A 17646-nucleotide genomic window follows, 5' to 3' on the forward strand; every position below is an offset into this window, starting at 1 on the left:
CCTCAAAAAGAGGAGTTTGAGATGGTTGAGAAAAAGCAGAGATCTTCCTCCCCCGGGGCCCCAGGCAACTCCTTCCAAGACGCAGCGCTGTGGTGGGAGAGGTCGCTAAACCGGGACCGCGGAAGGGAGACAGGCCCTGGGCCCTGCACCCGGGGCGCGGCCACGGAGTGGGGGGGGGGGGGGGGGGGGCGGGGGGGGCGGAGGAGGAGGAGAGGGGACTCCCGTCCCATCCGAATGGGGCGGGGAGGGGAGGGAGTCCTTAAGGACCGAGCGCAAAAAGGGGTCTCCACGAATCAGCCCTCACCCGCTTCCCAACGCCTCGGAGAAACTTGGGGGAGGGCAAGCAAGGAGCAAGTCCCCGTGGAGCTGGGAGTCCTCGGCCTCGCGGGTGGATGAATAAGTGATTAAGCGCCCAGTACACAATAGCCTCGCTAGATGGAGACTAGGAATCACTGCAGCGGCGCTGGCGGCGGCGGCGGGGAGCGCGGGCGGGAGCGCAGCCCGGGCGGGAGGCGGGCGAGGCTCACGTCTGTTTTCCTTTTTCGTGCATTATTTATTTCGCCTCCGCCCGCGGCCCTGCTGCCCGAGCGGGCGCTCCCAGCCAGTGGCTCTCGCTGCTTCCTCTCGCGGGCAGGCGAGACGGACGCGGAGAGCTCAGCACGCCCGCGCCCCGGGCAGCCGCGCGGTGCCACCGGAGGGCGGGGACCAGGGAAGGGCACTGGCCTCCTGGTCCCGGGGGCCTGGAGGAGACTTTCCCCGCCCTCGCCTCCGCCTGGGCAGCCCGCCCGGCCCTGGACGCCGGGGGCCGCCCCGCCCGCCCTGCGCGCTGCCAGGCGCAGCGGGGAGCCACCCGGCGCGAGTGCGCCGCGCCCGGGACCCCAGCTCAGGAGCCCCGGAGGCCCAAGCCGCGCGCAAACTTTTGCTCCGGGATCCGGCGCTCTTCCCCGGCACGCGAAGCCCCCAGGCGCCCGCGCAGTCGCCAGGGTGAGGACCGAGGCTCCGCCTAGAGGGCGGGGGACTGGGGAGGCGGCTGGCTTTAAATGGGGGCCGTCTGGCGGCTCCGGAACAGTCTGCCGCGGGGGGAGTGCGACCTCCCTTCGGCGCGCCGTGGATCGGCTGGGACGGCCCCCAGGCAAGGTGGCGTGAGGCCCGAGGGATGGGGCGGAAGATGGAGACCTGGGGGGAGCTGGCGCTCTGGGGCGGGAGGCGGGGCTCGGGAGAGCGCGCCTGGGTGAATGGGGTGCGCACGGAAGTGCATAGGTTGCAGTGTGCGCAGTGAGAGCCGGCGGGGCGAGGAGGGTGCGCGCAGCGTGTGTTTCCTGGCGTTGTGCACGCAGGGTCAGCGAGTGTGCAGGCAGGGGCCGGCGGGTGTGCACGGCGGTGTCTGTGGGTGTGCACCCCGGGTGAGTGGTGCCCGCCCGGTTTGAAAATGTTTCAACTGTGGGAGCGAGTTGAGGCTGGCTGTTTCGGGGGTGATGCGCGGGGCTGTGTCGTGTGCTTGGCGGTGTGCGGAGGTGTGCACAGGGCCGAGGTGTGCACGCAGGGTACTGGGCAGGTGCACGGGGGCCAAAGTATTCCCGCAGGGTTCTGGGAATGTGCGCCAGGAGAGAGTGTGAGTTCTGGGATGCCGGCGTCTGTGAGTGTGCGCGAAGGGTCTTCGAATGTGCAAACTAGAGTGAAGGGGCAGCTGGATTTACGAGGGGGCCCCAGGCTGCGGGGCGTGCCTGCCCAACCCGGACCGCTACGTGTTCGGGTGCGCGACCGCGATGGTGCCCGCGCCCGCGGCGCCCGCCTGACCCGAGCTTTGCTCCCCTGACAGTTCGCCCCGAGAGCGGGTGCCGCGGGTCGAGATGCTGCTCCGGGACCTGGTGCTGCGCCGCGGCTGCTGCTGGCCCTCACTGCTGCTGCACTGCGCGCTCCACCCGCTCTGGGGCTTCGTGCAGGTGAGCGGTGGCGCGGGTTGCCGGGCTGCACCGGTTTGGAGACCTCCTGGGAGAGACCCGGTGGGGGCGGGGTGTCACTTCACTCTCGGACCCCAGCTTCCTGCAGCCGCCCCCGCTGGCTGGTCCTGGGGAGAGTTTATGTAAAGAAAAGATGCTAGGGCCTCCCCATCCTCTGGCCTGGAAGAGCTAAGAAACTCCATAAGGAGGCTTCAGTTGTGGCCTAAGACCACAGGACAGGGCCTGGGAACAGGAAGGGCTTAGGGAATGCCTTCTTAGTGATGACATCTGATTGCAGAAATGCCAGGAAAGAAACTTTCCAGCTTTTGCGAACTTAAAAGGAAAGGATCCCAAGAATATACATCTTTTATCTCCCTCTAGTCAGCTTCCAATTAGCCTTAAGCTGGACTTCAACACAGGAGAGGCTGTGTTCGGTGTAGGGAGTGGAGTTGGGGATGTGGCCGGAGTGTACGTGGTGTCCACTCATGGAGAACGTAGGAAATAACTGTCCGTCTGTAAGGTTTGCCTGAGGATGGAATCTTTGCCCTGGGTCCCTGGGCAGGGGCCAGGCAGCCACCAGCTGGAGTTAACTCTATTAAGATCAGAGAGAGAGCGTTTGATGGGATGGTTCCTAGAACCTCCCAGAACGTACTCCGTCAGTGGTACAGTGGAGTGGTGAAGAGGTGGACTTTGTTGTCCGCTTTGAATTTTGAGGCCCAGCCCTGCCCCGTACCAGTTGGGCAACTTTAGGCCGTGCACCTAACCCAGGGGTGGGCAAACTTTTTGACTCGAGGGCCACAATGGGTTCTTCAACTGGACCGGAGGGCCGGAACAAAAGCATGGATGGAGTGTTTGTGTGAACTAATATAAATTCAAAGTAAACATCATTACATAAAAGGGTACGGTCTTTTTTTTGTTTAGTTTTATTCATTTCAAACGGGCCGGATCAGGCCCGCGGGCCGTAGTTTGCCCACGGCTGACCTAGCCTCTCTGCTCTGTGGTTTCTCCTTCCTGACTGTGCTACTACAAGTACTTGATGAGATAAAACACAGAGAGACTACGTAGCACAGTGCCCAGACCATGACAAACACCCTTTGTAGCTGCTGCAGCCATTATTGATATTAATGATAGTGATGCTGCTCTTCTACCTGGCTGGCCGGGTGCTCTTGATCACTTCATAGTCTGTTCCACCTTTTTGAGTTGTTAGTGGTTCAGCAGGTGCTGGAGGACATTTTTACTGTTTTGGGCATTTAAATGCCCCACTCTGGGTATTTGCAGCTTCACTTCCGGTGGCATTTGGGGTTTTGGGGTTATTCAGATGGTTATCTGAGTAAGGGGTGACAGTCCACAGAGGAAGGGATGGGCGAGACTGCTTGTCAGTCTGCCGTGGTCCATGAGCTGTGCCAAGTTATGGGGCCCTGCTGGGAACCAGCTCAGTCAGTCCTGCGTGGATGGTGGCTGAGTGAGCACTGGGAGAGAACCAGGGCCTCTGAAGCTGGGCCCGGCTTGCTGGCTGAGTGGGCGGGTCGACCAGGATCCACCACCCACCCCAGCGCCAGGCCTGCCTTCTGCTCGTCTCTGGCTTGCCTCTGCCTCACTCACCATTGTTTTCCTTTCGGAATTGACAGCTTTGTTTAATGTGTGAAACTGCAGTTATTAAACTCAGTTCTGCCTCCTCAGGATGCAGGGTTTTGTCACTTTGAAACACTCAGGTGGTTGGGGACCAGCTTCCCTTGTTCAGCTTTTAGTTGAACCTCAGGCAGGAAGTTCACTTTGTTTTTACATTTGTTTGCTTACCGTTTTCCATAGGACTTTTCAGCTGGTTGGAGAGCCACACAATGATGCTGTCTGTCTCTGAGACTAGAATTCTGCTGGGTAGAAACAGGAGATCCCCATCACCACCACCAACTCCCCCCCAACTCCCCACCATCTCCCTATCACCCCGCCACCACTACCACCATAAGAAATCATTTTGTGAAAACAGCCTGGTTTTTTAACAGTGTCCTTCAGCCAGACAGTACTTACACAAGCGTGTGTGTGTGTGTGTGTGTGTGTGTGTGTGTGTTGCAGATGCTGTTACTCAATACAAATCAATTTTTGTGCAAATCAATTAGAAAAGGAATCCTCTAGACAAGTAGCATGGATAAAATCTTGGCTGGAAGCTCTGGGAAAATTAATCTACAAACGATAAGGACTGAAAAGCCAAGGGAAAAGGGCTTTGGAATGGATAGGTCTGTTTTTTAAGTAAAAGAGCTGAATCCGGAGGAACAGAAGGGAGAAGAGGAAAAACGGAAGTGCATGAAGCCATGTATGTCCCTTTAAGTGGAGAGACTGAAATCTGTCTAGGAGTTTCTCGGAGGTAGAGAACTCCACTCTGTGCTCTCATGAGCATTTTGCCAGAAGACTCCCCCGAAGTTGTGAGCATTTGGACGGGTGAGACCGACCTCACAAAGTCCTCTAATTAATGGGATAAATGGTGAAGCGAGAGACCCGTGTTCCCCAAAGCACCAAGCTCCTGCCTTGAAGTCAGCCCGAAGCCTCTGCCTGTGATCAGAAACTTAATCGTTAAAGTCAGATGACATTTAAAGTGCCGCAAGGTTGGTGTGGGGGCATCCGCGAGCCTCCCCCTTTTTCTCCTTAATGTGTCTGGAATTGAGCTTTTGAGCTTCTGTGATTTAGGGTTCTTCTAAGTTCACTTCCAGATGATTCCTTTTTTGCAAGCGAAGAGGATGACAGGCTGGCAAATTTATTAGGTGTGACAGGAGTGTGTCTCATCAAGTTACCGTGGTGCTGGCCTGTCACCATAAAAGATGCCAGAAGCCATCGTCTTTGTGGGTGTCTTCCTAAAGCCATCCTCGGGGAGACAGGCTCGGATTCGAGCCCGCGGGTCTCCCAGGGCTGACCCAGTGCCACCCTCAGGCCCAAGCAATGCTGACCTCCCCCTATGGCAGTCACTACAGCTTCACTTATGTATTCAGCAGCATTTACTGAGCACCTACTGTTTGCCAGGCCCTATGTCAAGTGCAAGAGACCTCGTGGTCCCAGTCCTCATGGCATCAACAGTCTGGCAGTGGAGAGGTAATTAAACAAGTAATTAGAGGCAAGATAGCGCCACAGGAGCAAAACGCTCAGAGATGGGATCTGGTGGAAGGCACCCATGTAGTGCTCAGCGGAGACATGCACAAGAAGGAGTCGGAGTCGGGGGCAAGCGTGGGCGGGGTGTGCAGGCGGAGGCAACAGTCCCCAAGGCCTGAGGAGAGAGGGTGAGGCCACTGCTTTGAGTTACTAACATTGTATCTTGCAGTTTGGACTTGATCCTGGGGGCTTCAGGGATTCTCAAGATTTTAAGCAAGAGATGGCAATCTCAGATTGGCATTTCAGAGTCTCTGTCCAGCTCCAGCAGGAAGGGTGGATTCGAAAAGGGGGTCAAGGCAAGGGTCAAAAGAGGCTGGTGGGGGTAGTGCTGCCAGACTGAGCAAATAAAAACACAGGGCATCCAGTTAAATTTGGATTTCAAGTAAACCACAAATTGTTCTTCAGCATAAGTGTACCCCATATAATATTTGGGACATACTTATACTAAAAAAATTCGTGTTTGTTTATCTAAAATTTAACAGGGTGTCCTATATTTTGCATAGCAACTCTCCGTGAGAGGCCGGGGCTGCCCAGCAGGGAGATGATGGTGTCCTCGTTAGGGTGATAAGGGAGAGATGTGGATGGATTCAATGACTATTTAGGAGGCAATACCCCCTGGACCAAAAAGCTGTATTGATTGGCCAGGAGTGGGGACTGGCAGCCATGGAGCACCTTGTCCCCCAGACCCCAGTGACAGGTGCCACAGTGGCTGCAGGACCTCCCTGTGCCTCAGGACTCTGGCCCCAGGAGAACAGTGCTGAGCAGGGGAGGGAAGGCAGGTGATGGCAAAAGTGGAATAAACACTCGTCCTAGGAAGCAGTGATGCCAGCTTTCGCTCTGGGGGCTTTAGGCGAGTCATTGACCTCTCTGGGCCTCTGCTCCTTCTTGGTCAAGTCCAGCTACGAGTAGGTGACTTCAGGGCAAGTTTCTTCTCCTTGTGGGACTCCCTAAGGTGTAAACCAACCAAGCCAGGTATTGAGACAAGCTCCCAGCACTAAGGAGCTTGTCTAAATGCCACACCACTAAACCACAGAACCCAAAGTGGACCCAGATTGGGGGATGGGGTAGATCCTGTGTTTCTACACTGGTGGGCGGATCATCTCCCAACACATCTTTTCACTGAGCACTGACCGAATGCCAGGCCCTGTGCCACTCCAGTCAATTACTTACTGATCCTGCCGTCCCACCCACTAAGAGTGGATGGTAGCACCTGCCTCTCCCGGTTATCCTCATGGTGAAATGACAACTGTCTCCCGTGGCTGACACACAGTAGGGCTCAGGAAGTCACACTTGATCAGGATTAATAAAGCACAGACTCATTTACCTGCCAGCTTTAGTAGGGGGAGGTATTGGGGGAGGGGGGGCAAACATTATAAAGCAGTGGGGATGATGCCCCCAAAGAGAAGGACTTACAAGGGAAGAAGCATCCCCGGGCAGGTGGGTCTAATCTGGGGCGTCCTGGGGTTGGGGTGGCTTACCCGAGAAGGCTGTGCTGGAACTGGGTTTCAAGGATGAATAGAAGTTGGCAGGTAGATAAAGGGTTTGAGTAGCCAATTGTCTGTGGCAAGAGGCTCAGCGGCCACTGGTTTGCACTGGACCAAACTCCAGAGCGGCGCCCAAGCAGGGCCCACCCTCAGGGAGAGGGCCAGCCAGCCCAGCCTGGATGCTCTGGTGATGAGGGTGGGTTAAGCGGTTGTGCCAGCCCCTTCCCAGTGGGACCATTGTCCGAGACACCACAGCTTCCTAAAAGGCCTCCTCCCCCTTCACCCTGGAAACTTGGCCCTGCTTTCCCTGCCTATAATGTCATCGCATTAAACACTTACACATCTGTGCCCTTATGTCCTCTCCCAAAACTAGGTCAGTGTGTTGGGCCAGGTTAAACAGACGTGCTGCTCTTGAACTCTGCCGCGTAAATTGCACTTTGGAGAGTGGAAAAGTAATTGCTTTGGCAATGGCATCCGTTGCTTGAAGTTCACACACTTGGTAGAGGTTCTCGAGCAACCCCCGTAGTCCTAGAAGGTGGGATCCAGAGGACAGGCTCAGGGGCGATGGGAGAACTGGGCTGCACTGGTGGGAAGGCGGGGCAGGGGTGGGAGGGGGCCTGTAAAGAGTTCATCATCCCCGTAAAATAACTGAGAAAAGGCTCACCCTTGAGGATATGCGCTTCCCAGTGGGAGACAACATTGCCTTCCAGAGTCTGAACCTCAGTGGATCCTTAAAAACACTAAAAGGTGGTGAGCAGGAGCGGCCTGGCCTCACAGATGTTGTCTGGGCTGTAAATCAGCTCACCTCCTGCTGTCACTCCAGCCTGTTCACCTCTGCCAAAGCTAAGAGCATCCCAGTCCTGCGGACCCTCTCCGCTGGGCCTGGGACATGGCAGCGAAGTGTCTGCACCGGCCTAAGGCAGCGGGTGCGCGGCTGGTCCCAGGGAAATTGGGGTTCTAGGTTTCTGCTCACTCAAGATGACAGCCAGAGAAATTCACCGTGAGCATTATTGATGTGGTGGTGGTGGTGGTGGGGTGACCACCTCCTTTTTCCTTCATGCCTGTAAGTCCGCTTGTTCCCTGGGACGGGCCTCGGGGGTTCACGCACCCTGCAGCAGGGAGGGACGCGGGCAGTTAGAAGTTTAACCTGGGGAGCTAAACAAAATACGCGTGCCTGGCTGCACCTGCAGCAACTCTGCTGTAACTGGCCGTGGGTAAGGCTCAGATGGGAGTGTTTTTAAAACTGCCTGGAGGTGCTGATGGGCAGTCGGGGTTGGGAGCCGCCACTCTGCCTCGTTTACCGGGAGGAAACTGACACTGACATCAAAAAACACCCGACCAGGATTCAAGAGGGCTGGATTCTGGTCCCGTGTTTAATATTTATTCAGTCATTCATTTGTTCATTCATTCATTCATTCATTCGCCAAGTATTTATTAAATGGCTGGCATTCTTTAGCCAGGTTATGATAGTGAGAGACGAGGCCTGGCCCCCGCCCCATAGATCTCTAGTCCGACGGTGTAGACAGACAAGAACCAGGGAATCCCCCACATTTCTGCCCCCCAGAGTGGAACCTGGGCCAGAAGCGCCTATTAAAAGGAGATCTGACCAGGTGAGGGAGGTCCGAGGCCCTTCCCTGAGGAGGTGCGAGCCACGCTGAGGAACAGGCGAGCGGGGTAAAGGGGTGGGAGAACCTTCTGGGCCACTGGAGCAGCATGTGAAAAGGGAGGTGGGTGGCCAGGGCCCGGATTGGAAGAAGGGCACTGAGGGCAGAGCTGAGGGTGAGAGCACAGGGTGAGGCAGAACCCTGTGGCCCTGATCCCCTTTGCTGTGGGCAGGCATTTGGCGGTGCGGGGGGGGGGGGGGGGGGGGGCGGGTGTGGAGTTGAGGGATATAAGTGTCCTGGGCGGGTATGTTTCACGCAAGAACCCTTGGGCTCCCCTTGGTCATGTGGGCCACCAGAGCAGACGCCTGGCTGAGGAAGGTTCCTCCCCCGAGACAGAGGGCCTTGGCCATCCAGCAAGGCTGTCAGGGGCTGTGGCCGGAGAGAAAGTGACAGCTTGGCCTTGTTCCGTTGCAAGAAAGCCTGGAGAAGTGGCTGGGCCGCTTACTGAGGGCGTAGAATCGGTATCCTGTCCTCTTTGGTGAGAGGACCTTGGGCAGCCACTTCTCCTGGGCCTCAGGCCCCTCATCTGTCTGATGGGGAGATTCTAGGAGTTGACCTGCAAGGTCTTATCCACCCTCTTAATCATACTGAGGCCACCTGTGACGGCCTCATCGCTGGTCCCTGGCAGAGCTGGAAATAAAACCTTAGTCACCAAACCCGACAAGCCAGCCTCCCGCTTATTCTCTGTGAGCCAACGCCACTTCTGCCTGTTCTTCCAGCCCTGGCCTCTGGGAAGAACCCGAGTTCCAGCCTGGCGGGCAGTGGGTGGGGTCGGCCCAGTTCGGCTCCCAGTGGCCTCATTGTCTTCTCTTGGGCACATGTGCCCATTTCTGCAGGTGACGCAGGGCGAGCCCCAGAAGTCCTGCTCCAAGGTGACTGACAGCTGTCAACACATCTGCCAGTGCCGGCCCCCTCCCCCGCTGCCCCCGCCACCCCCACCCCCACCGCCTCCCAGACTCCTCTCCGCCCCAGGTAAGTAGAGGCTGGCGTGTTTCCGGTTCCTCCGTGTGTTTTAGGGGCCCAGGGAGAACCTGCGCATGGCAGAGGGCAGCCTGGCCTCCTTGGTAATTTTCCACTGGCCGAGCAGGAGGGAAGCCAAGGCCCAAGTTCTCCCTGCAGTCTGCAAAACGCCGTCCCCACAGAACGTCCTGCGATGGAGGATTTCTCCATCAGCTAATCAGATAAAAGTCCGTCTCCATTTGATGAGTGACTCGGCCTGGCAGGCCCAGGGCACTGGTCTTGTATATCCCACCCACGCACAAGGTCTCCTTTTTCGCCTTTAATTCTGGTTTAAGGAGGCAATTAGTGTAGAACTGAAGTGAAGGCTCTGGGAGCACAGTGACCTGGATGCCTTTCAGCCACTCGCAGTGACCTCTGCTACCCCGCCCCCCCGGCCCCTCCCCCCCTCGTTTGCTTTGATTTCATCCATGAACAATTTGACTTCCTGGTCATTCAAACAAAGGAGGGGTTCTTTACTCAGAAAGGGCCTCGGTCCTGACCTCTGGGGGTTAAGTTCTCTGCCTACAGTCGCCCGTGGACAAGGTCTCTGATGAGAGAGTCTACATTCTGATTGATCGTTCCCGTTGGCTCTAGAATGCCTGCGATCCTGTGTGGATCTCTTCTGGTAAACACACCTCTGAGTTACTGGGACATATTTTAAATAATCCTGGTGGCGCTTTGCTCTCTGGTCGGCTGTGAGTCCAGGCTCTCGGGGTCCAGGCAGTGATGCAATGTTCTGGAGGCTCTTCGCAGTCACGGGCATTTCTGTGTTTTGTCTGCTGGGCCCCTACCTGTCTCCATGCTTCCCTGACACCATGGCCAGTGCTTGCCTGAGTGGGGTCCTCAACCTTGCCTGAGGCATTTATTGTAAGTGCAGCTCAGGGTCCTAGCCGGGTTGTTCAGTGGTGAGAGTGTCGGCCCACGGACTGAAGGGTTGCAGGCTTGATCCCTGGCCCCGGTCAGGACGTGCGGGAGGCAGCCAATCGATGTGTCTCTTTCATATCAATGTTTCTCTCTCCGAGTCTCTCCTCCTCCCTTCCACTCTCTCTAAGAATCAATAGGGGAAGTACCCTCGGGTGAGGAGTAACAAAAAAAAAAGTGAAGCTTCAGGGACCCACTTCATACCCACCAACTCAGAGTCATTGGGGTGGGGCTTAAGGAAGTAGCATTATAACAAGTGCCAGGTGGTTAGGAGCCTGTGCAGGATTCTTCCTCCCCAGGATGCTCACTCCTCTTCTCACCTGAAGGAATCCCTGAGCTGTCTTGTGGGGCCCAGACTCAGGCACCTGGCCTTGCAGATCACTCTGCCCCCTGCCTGTAGAATTTCCCTCCTCCCACTGCTGGGGCTCCAGGCCTGTGCTGTCTGCAGGGGTGCTTGTGTCTGATGGACCCACAGCCCCAGTTCGAGGCCCTTCCATTCATTTCATTGAAATTCTGCGCCAGACACAGTGAGAGACCAAGCCGGTCTTCTGGGATCTCTCAGCTCAAGGGAAGGCCCCCTATCAGCCGCCTACAATGGGTGGCCCGAGTGAGCATAGCGGTAGCTCTCCGGGTGCACCTGGAATCCTTGAGCCGTTGGCCACAGTAAACAGTGACACTGACCTGGGCCTTGAAGAATGAATGGGATTGCTCTGGGTTGAGACGGAGGTTGTGGGGAAAGGGCATCCGGGCAGAAGGAACGGCATGGGCAAAGGCTGGAGGTGTGACTCTGAGAGACTCACCTTGGGCGTCACAGCCCTTCAGTAGGTTTAAAGGACTGGTCAAGGGGCGGACTGTATTAGCATATATGGCTGATTTCATCCTGTGAATCCTTGTTTGCCAAACGTCATTCACCATATCCAAATACCTCCTGATAGTTGCCCTTTTTTCTTTAAAAAGACTCACTTTTGTGGTTATGCAAATTAATTTCCAAAGAAAACTTGACATAACGACTGTCATTGAAAGACCAGTATCCCTTGCGTAAATGAAGGTGACCATAAAAATAAATGTAATGAGTCCCGGCTGTGGTTGGGAGCGTCATCCTGTGCACCAAAGGGTCATAGGTTCAATTCCTGGTCCGGGCCTGTGCCTGGGTTTCGAGTTCCATCCCTGGTCGGGGTGCATACAGGAGGCAGCTGATCGATGTTTCTCTCTCACATCGATGTTTCTCTGTCTCTCTCTCCCTCTTCTTTCCTCTCTCTCTAAAATCAATTAAAAATAAATAAATATGTGTAATGGAAACAAAGCGAGTGGTAGTGAGGTGTCAGAGCCACGGTAGTTCCATGCGGAGATTCTTCTCTAGAAAGAAATCAGAAGGTTTGTAAGAGAATCAGAAGGGCCGAATTTCTTGTTCTATGTTTCACTGTGCCCTTGGCTCCCTGTGCCATGGAAAACCAGCTCACTGAGCTCAAGGACCAGTGGCCCCTCCTTTAGGAAACCGCTGTAGACTGTGATCAGCCCACAAAAGTGTTAAGCAGGGAAATGGCGTGATTCTGCACATCTGTTTCAGAAACATCAACTTTTCTGAGTGCGGGGATGCGGGATGAGCTACCAGACTGGAGGGAATCTTGAGATAATTCGGTCCCAGACCATCCATTAGGAAGCCAGGAAGGGGCTGCAGAGAAGGGGAGGCGGGCAGGGCGTGCCTGGGAGGGGGCCGCCACCTATGTTGAGCTTTGGGCATGAGGGCACTTCTGGGTGAGGGGATAGCACACGTATTTGGTCCTATGGCAGGACTTTTCTAGTAGCAGGAACCCATCTTGACGGGGCTTAAGCAATACCAAAACTAGGGAGGGAGCCCGGCTGGTGCGGCTCAGTGGTTGAGCATCGACCTATGGACCAGGAGGTCACGGTTCAATTCCCGGTCAGGACACATGCCCAGGTTGCGCGTTCGATCCCTAGTACCGGGTGTGCAGGAGGCGGCCGATGAGTGATTCTCTCTCATCATTGATGTTTCTATCTCTCCCCCTCTCCCTTCCTCTCTGAACTCAACAAAAACATCTTTTTTTAAAAAAAATGTGACACGGGCTCTTTAAGTGCTCATTGAAGGAGGTTCCTTTTGCCTAAGCGAGGCGGAGGAGCAGGCGGGAGCCGTGCCCGTGGATGATGCCGCTGAGGAGGTCACGCAGCATCACTGCTGCTGCGCTCCATTCCTCGGAATCAATGGCCGAGGCCCCGACGTTGCAGGAGCGGGAATGCAATTCCACCCCTTGAGAGAGGAGCCAGGGAATCTGTGAACATTTTAAACCACACCACCCTCCATACACACACACACACACACACACACACACACACACACGCACACACACGCACACACTCTGAACTTTCCTTTGCCTCCATAGCAGTCATCCCGCCCACGCAATATCTGATTAGTGACTTGACTTATGCCTGGTCCTTTGCTAGAGGCAGACAATGACCATGTGTCTGCCTGCCCACTTACAGCCCCAGCTCCTTAGCACCTGCCTGGCATGTCATGGGTCCCCAGTCACTGCTAATTCATTCCTTTTGCAAAGGTTTTTTACTGTCTCCCATTGCCAGACACTGGCTAGGGTCTAGGAATGCCGTGGGGAACAGGCCAGCAGGGTCCCTGCGGCCATGGAGGTGGTAGCTTGCTCTCTGCGTGCACAGACAGGCCAGGGCAGGTGGGGGGCTGGGACAGAAGAACAGACCACAGATATCACCGGGAAAATAGAAGGCAATGTGTGCCCCAAGGTAATGAAATGATGCGCTGTGATGGGGGTAATTGCGGGGTCACTGCGTTGCATGGTCCAGGGACAGGAGATGACCTGTCAGCCGAGAGCCGGCTGAAGGATGTGGTCTGGGGGAAGGTCGTTCTCAGCGGAGGGAGCAGCAAGTGCAAGTTCCTCAGGCAGGAACTGGAAGCCCTCTGGGTGCGTGAAGGGCTGGCTGCTGGGTGAAGGACAGGAGGCGGGAGTCCCAGGGGACGGGCGTGGCCAGACCACGCAGGCTCAGGGGCCCTGGAGGCTGGGGAAAGGGCTGGGTTTTCTCTTCATATGCAACTAGAGGAGGATTTGGAGCAAGGGCATGGTGTGGCCTCATTGACACTGCAGAGGCTGGCTCCCCCCTGAGGGGGCTGTTGCTTGGGTCCAGGAGAAATAGTGATGGAGGAGCCTGGATGTGGCCTGGATGCGGGGTGAAGGAGAGGCAGCCCTGGTCCAGTCTGAGAGGGTTTGGAGGTGGGGTGATGGGACTCTGACGGCTGTGGTTGGGTGGGGCAGGGGTGTCCGAGGTTCTGTGCGATGAACGAGCAGGTGTCACTCCCAGCGCTCCCTCTTGGTCCTCGGGATGCTTGTGAGCTCACCAATGGGCTAATGCAGACCCGGGGGTGCCCGGACGGGGTGAGCAGCAGCTCAAAGGCCCCCCCGAGTGTTTTAGCAGCTGCCATTTCATAAGGACACAATCTCTGGGACCTTACGAAGGTTCCGATCACTGGGGCTAACCCGATTTTTTTCTGGGTTGTGACAAGTTTGGAGAAAGCAGAAGATGAGGCCCCTAGAGGCCTATATCGCCGAGGATGGGTGCAGCGGGTGAGGCCACCCCTGGGGACCTGCCTTCTCCTCGGGCACCAGGCTCCTCGGGAAAGAGTGTGAACCCCACAGCTCCATCTTTGCACAGAGTGAGCCCTGAGGAGGGGCTGTGGGCGTCAAACATGGGCCATGTCACTTTGAATAGCTCTTGCTTTGTGGGCTGTGTCAGTGCTGAGTTGGTCCTTAATGTCACCATGGATTGGGGTACCGGGGTATCAGATGTTCATCATTTGCGGGAGGCAGGACTTCTGTCCTGTCATCTTTGAGCCACTTGCCTGGTCTGCGAGTAGGAGGACCTGGAGGCCGGGCCTGGCTCTGGCTCTGGCTCTGGCTCTTGCCAGCTGTGTGCTGGTCACTGACGCTCTCTGAGCTTCTGTGTTCTTGTCTGCGCATGAGCGATGAGGTTCCGTCCTCCAAAGGTGGTTGTGAGTGCAAAAAGTGCATGTGAAGGCCTGGCCCAGCTCCTGGAACAGCCCCACCCTCTTGCCAGCGCAACCTTTGCTTGAATGGATCTCTTCCCCCAGCTGGTCTCAGCTCTCCCGTCCATAAAATGGGCCGGCTCTGCCTTGAGCTCCGCTCCAGCCGAGCACAGGGACCTGTGAGCACGACCCTCGTCCCTGACCTGGAGCGTCTGACATCGTAGGAATTTTAATAGTTGCTGGCTTTCTTTTAAAAAGTGATTTTATTTTTTTTAAGTACTGGCTTTCCCTTTCCCAATTCAATAAATGGAATTGTTCGTCTTCCATGTATATGCTTGCATCCAGCAAATAAAAGATGATGGATTTATGTGGACTTTAATTTACTCAAAAAAACCTTTATCCATTGATTTATTGAACAAGCCTTTGCTGGGTATGTCACAGCCCTGTCCTCAGGGAACCTGAGCCCTGGACGCCCAAGAGCTTTAGAAATGATGCCCGGCCCGCCCTAGAGGGAGTGATTCTTGTATGAATTAGGTTGAAACTCTTGGCTGTAACCAGAGGCAGGAGGCAGGGAGGGAAGGTGAGGCGCCATGGAACTTGGGGCCAAGTGCCGGTGAGACGTGCGCATGAATGAGTGGCCTCCGGTATCGCCGCGGCGGCTGGATGCCCCAGGCGTGGCGCCTGCCCTCTAGGACCTTGGAGTCTTGTGAGGAGTCTGGGCTCCATGCTGAGCTGGAAACAGGGGCTCTCACATCTCGGCAAACGCGCATGTCCATGCCCGACGTGTACCTCCTGGTGCTCGCTTTCTTGTAATTTTTTTATTGAGATAAATTCACCATTTCCACCATTTTACAGTATACCTTTCAGCAGTTTTTAGTATACTCATAATGTTGTATAACCACCACGACAGTCTAATTCCAGATCATTTTTGTCACCTCCCCCCCAAAAAATAAACCCTGTACCTCCCAAATCAGCCCCCTTGCCGAGTCCCTGACAACCACTGATCTACTTTTTGCTATTCTGGACATTTAACATAAACCTGGTGTTCTTCCCCGAGGAGCCTCCCTCCTCAGTGTTGAGAGGCAGAATCCAGCCGGCGTGTGCAGGGTGGGCCCACAGCCCAGCACGGGGCAGGTGTTGGAGGGTGAGACACCCATAATGGAAGGGGATCCTGCAGCATCGGTGGAGGGATGGCCTCACCTGCTGCCTGGGTGGAGAGCTGGCTCTGACACCCACAACGCTGGCCTCATGCGGACCATTTCACTCACAGGGCTGTGGGGAGGGTCCAGTCAGTTCGCAGGCGACCGCGTGCAGAGCAGTGCCGGCTCAGGCGGTCACGCTGTCAGCGCGGGCTATTTCGTGTTATTACAGAATCCACCCAGGGTGTCCCACTGTGTCCAGCACAAAGCAGGCACTCTGCCCCATTAAGTTTCTGATTTGGTCCCTGAGGACAGGACTGTTGATTCATCTTTGTCCCCACAGCTTGACCCATGAGGGTTTGAAAGAAAGAATGAATGAATGAGTGAATGTGACCCGACGAGGAAGGCAGAAGAGAAACTTTTCAGGATATGCGGGTAGGGAGGGGACCAACATGTTTACGAGCGGCCACTTGCCAGGGAGCCTCTGGGAGCACATCTGAGCTGGGCTCCTCTGGAAACAGACACCGAGGCAAGAATTCAAGTGCGGATGGTTACTTGGGAGATGGGGCGAGGGCGGCAGGCAGCCAAGGCGGTGATATCAAGCCGGCGACCACCATGGACCCTGGAGGGAGACCAGTCCCACTGGGGAGCTCTGGGAAGTGGTGGGGTCACACACAGCTCCTGAGAGCGACTCACCTGAGGGCCCAGGGGGCTGGGGGTGCAGTCGACTCCCCAGGCAGAGAGGCAACGCTGGCAGCTGGAGGCCGAGCCAGCGAGCCCAGCAGGACTCCAGCAGCACCTGCTCAGGCTGTGGCCTTCTCCCACCGCAACTGCCGTGGTGCCCCCGCCCTGGTCAGCCCCAGAGGGGTCTAGACCTCAAGCTGCGAGCCCACCCCCCTCTCTCCCACTCGGGGAAGCGCATCAGCGGTCAAGTGGGTGTCCTCATATCAGAGGGGTAGCCAATGTATGTGCTTAAGGAGCAGCAAACCCCACACAGTCACCTGCTCACTCACAGGTGTGTGTAGATCTACCTCAATGTGGCCCGGACTGAGGGTGGCACAGCAGGTTAGACAGGGCGAAGACCGGGCTCTGTCTTCTCTCAGGTGGAGTTGGGATCCCTGTGGGCAGCCTGCAGAGGCAGCGCCCACAGGAATGGCACCCACGCGGCTGCTGTGGGGAGCAGGTGTCCCGCAGGTGTCATGGCTGAGCCCAGGGGGAAGTCTGGGAGTGGAGGTGGGCAAGGGGCTGTGTTCTGGCAGAAGGAAGGGCAGGGGCAAAGCATTGGAGGATGGACAGCCTGCCCATCCTAGGACTGGCGTGCGCAGGAGGCGTGGGGATGGAGCTGGAGGAGCGAGGGCGCTGCCCAGCCTGAGGAGCACGGGGATCTTGGGCGCATTCCAGGGCAGTGGAGGCTCTGAGTGGAGAGCTCCCCTCTGAGTCCCCTTAGACAGCCCTGGTTGGGGGAGGCTGGGGGCGGGAAAGAAGTGGCAGGAGACAGGCTGCAGGGAGCAGGCGGTGGTCCAGGGCAGAGAGCACTGGCCTGGGCCGGGCAGTGGCTGTGGGCCAGGGGCCGGGACCTGAGAACCTTCAGGTGGCCTCCGGTTGGAACCTAAAAAAAAAAAGGGAAGGAGAAAGCGCCAGTTGGAAGGAATAAACTCGCTCTCTGGGTATCCAGGCGTGGAAGGTGACACTGGACAGCAGGGAAGGCACTGGTTTGTGGGTGTGCGTTGAGGGCGGAGGCCTGAGCTGGCCCTCAGGCTGTGGGGTGGGGGCTCCAGGGGGCGCGTGGGGAGGACAGCCTGGGACTCGGGAGGAAGAGGAGCCTGAGAAAGGCAGTCAGAGGGGGAGGGGAAGGGGAAAACCAGGCGAGGGGATCTGGAGACAAGGGCCCCTCCCCACCCCCCCTCCCCCGGCAAGGGCTGAGGAGAGTGCGCGGGGATCAGGAACGGGAGCTGGTGTCCACCTCCTGCACCCCCTTCCCACAGGAGGAGGAAGCTGTAAGCACTAAACAGATGCGTGCTTCTCTCTCAGGGACGGGAGGTGCCAAGCCAGAGCCCCCAGGACACCGGGAGCTGAGGCGGGCAGGCGATGGCCGGCAGGTGGGCCTTTACTCACTCAAGCATTTCTTGAGCGAGTCTACATTTTAGCAGCTTGGGCTACACCACGGAACAGAACAGATGCCGAGCTGACGCTGGCGGGGAAGAGAGGCCAGAACGCAATGAAGCTGATAAAGCTGTGAGCTGGGCAGTCTGCTGGCCGGGGCAGGTGCTGTGAGAAATGGCAGGGGACTGCAGCAGGCTGGGGCTGGGGTTGGGGCTGGGCCAGCAGCAAGCTGAAGAG

General features: G+C 56.7%; 1 protein-coding gene across 3 annotated transcripts in view; it reads left to right on the forward strand.

The window, feature by feature from the left end:
- Positions 1-561: 561 nt before the first annotated feature.
- PRIMA1 (proline rich membrane anchor 1) overlaps positions 562-17646 on the forward strand; it is a 40447-nt gene continuing 23362 nt past the window's right edge. The window contains exons 1-3 of one of the 3 annotated variants that reach the window (XM_036315949.1): positions 562-984; positions 1820-1943; positions 9060-9195. In XM_036315949.1, coding sequence (XP_036171842.1) covers positions 1851-1943; positions 9060-9195 — 229 coding nt within the window. In that variant the 5' untranslated portion in view covers positions 562-984; positions 1820-1850. Of the gene's footprint in view, positions 985-1085; positions 1138-1297; positions 1404-1819; positions 1944-9059; positions 9196-17646 lie in introns of those variants that run through there. The other 2 variants (XM_036315943.1, XM_036315934.1) reach the window with 2 other exon arrangements.

The sequence above is a fragment of the Myotis myotis genome, unplaced genomic scaffold, assembly GCF_014108235.1.
Source record: "Myotis myotis isolate mMyoMyo1 unplaced genomic scaffold, mMyoMyo1.p scaffold_m19_p_1, whole genome shotgun sequence".
Classification (NCBI taxonomy): Eukaryota; Metazoa; Chordata; class Mammalia; order Chiroptera; family Vespertilionidae; genus Myotis; species Myotis myotis.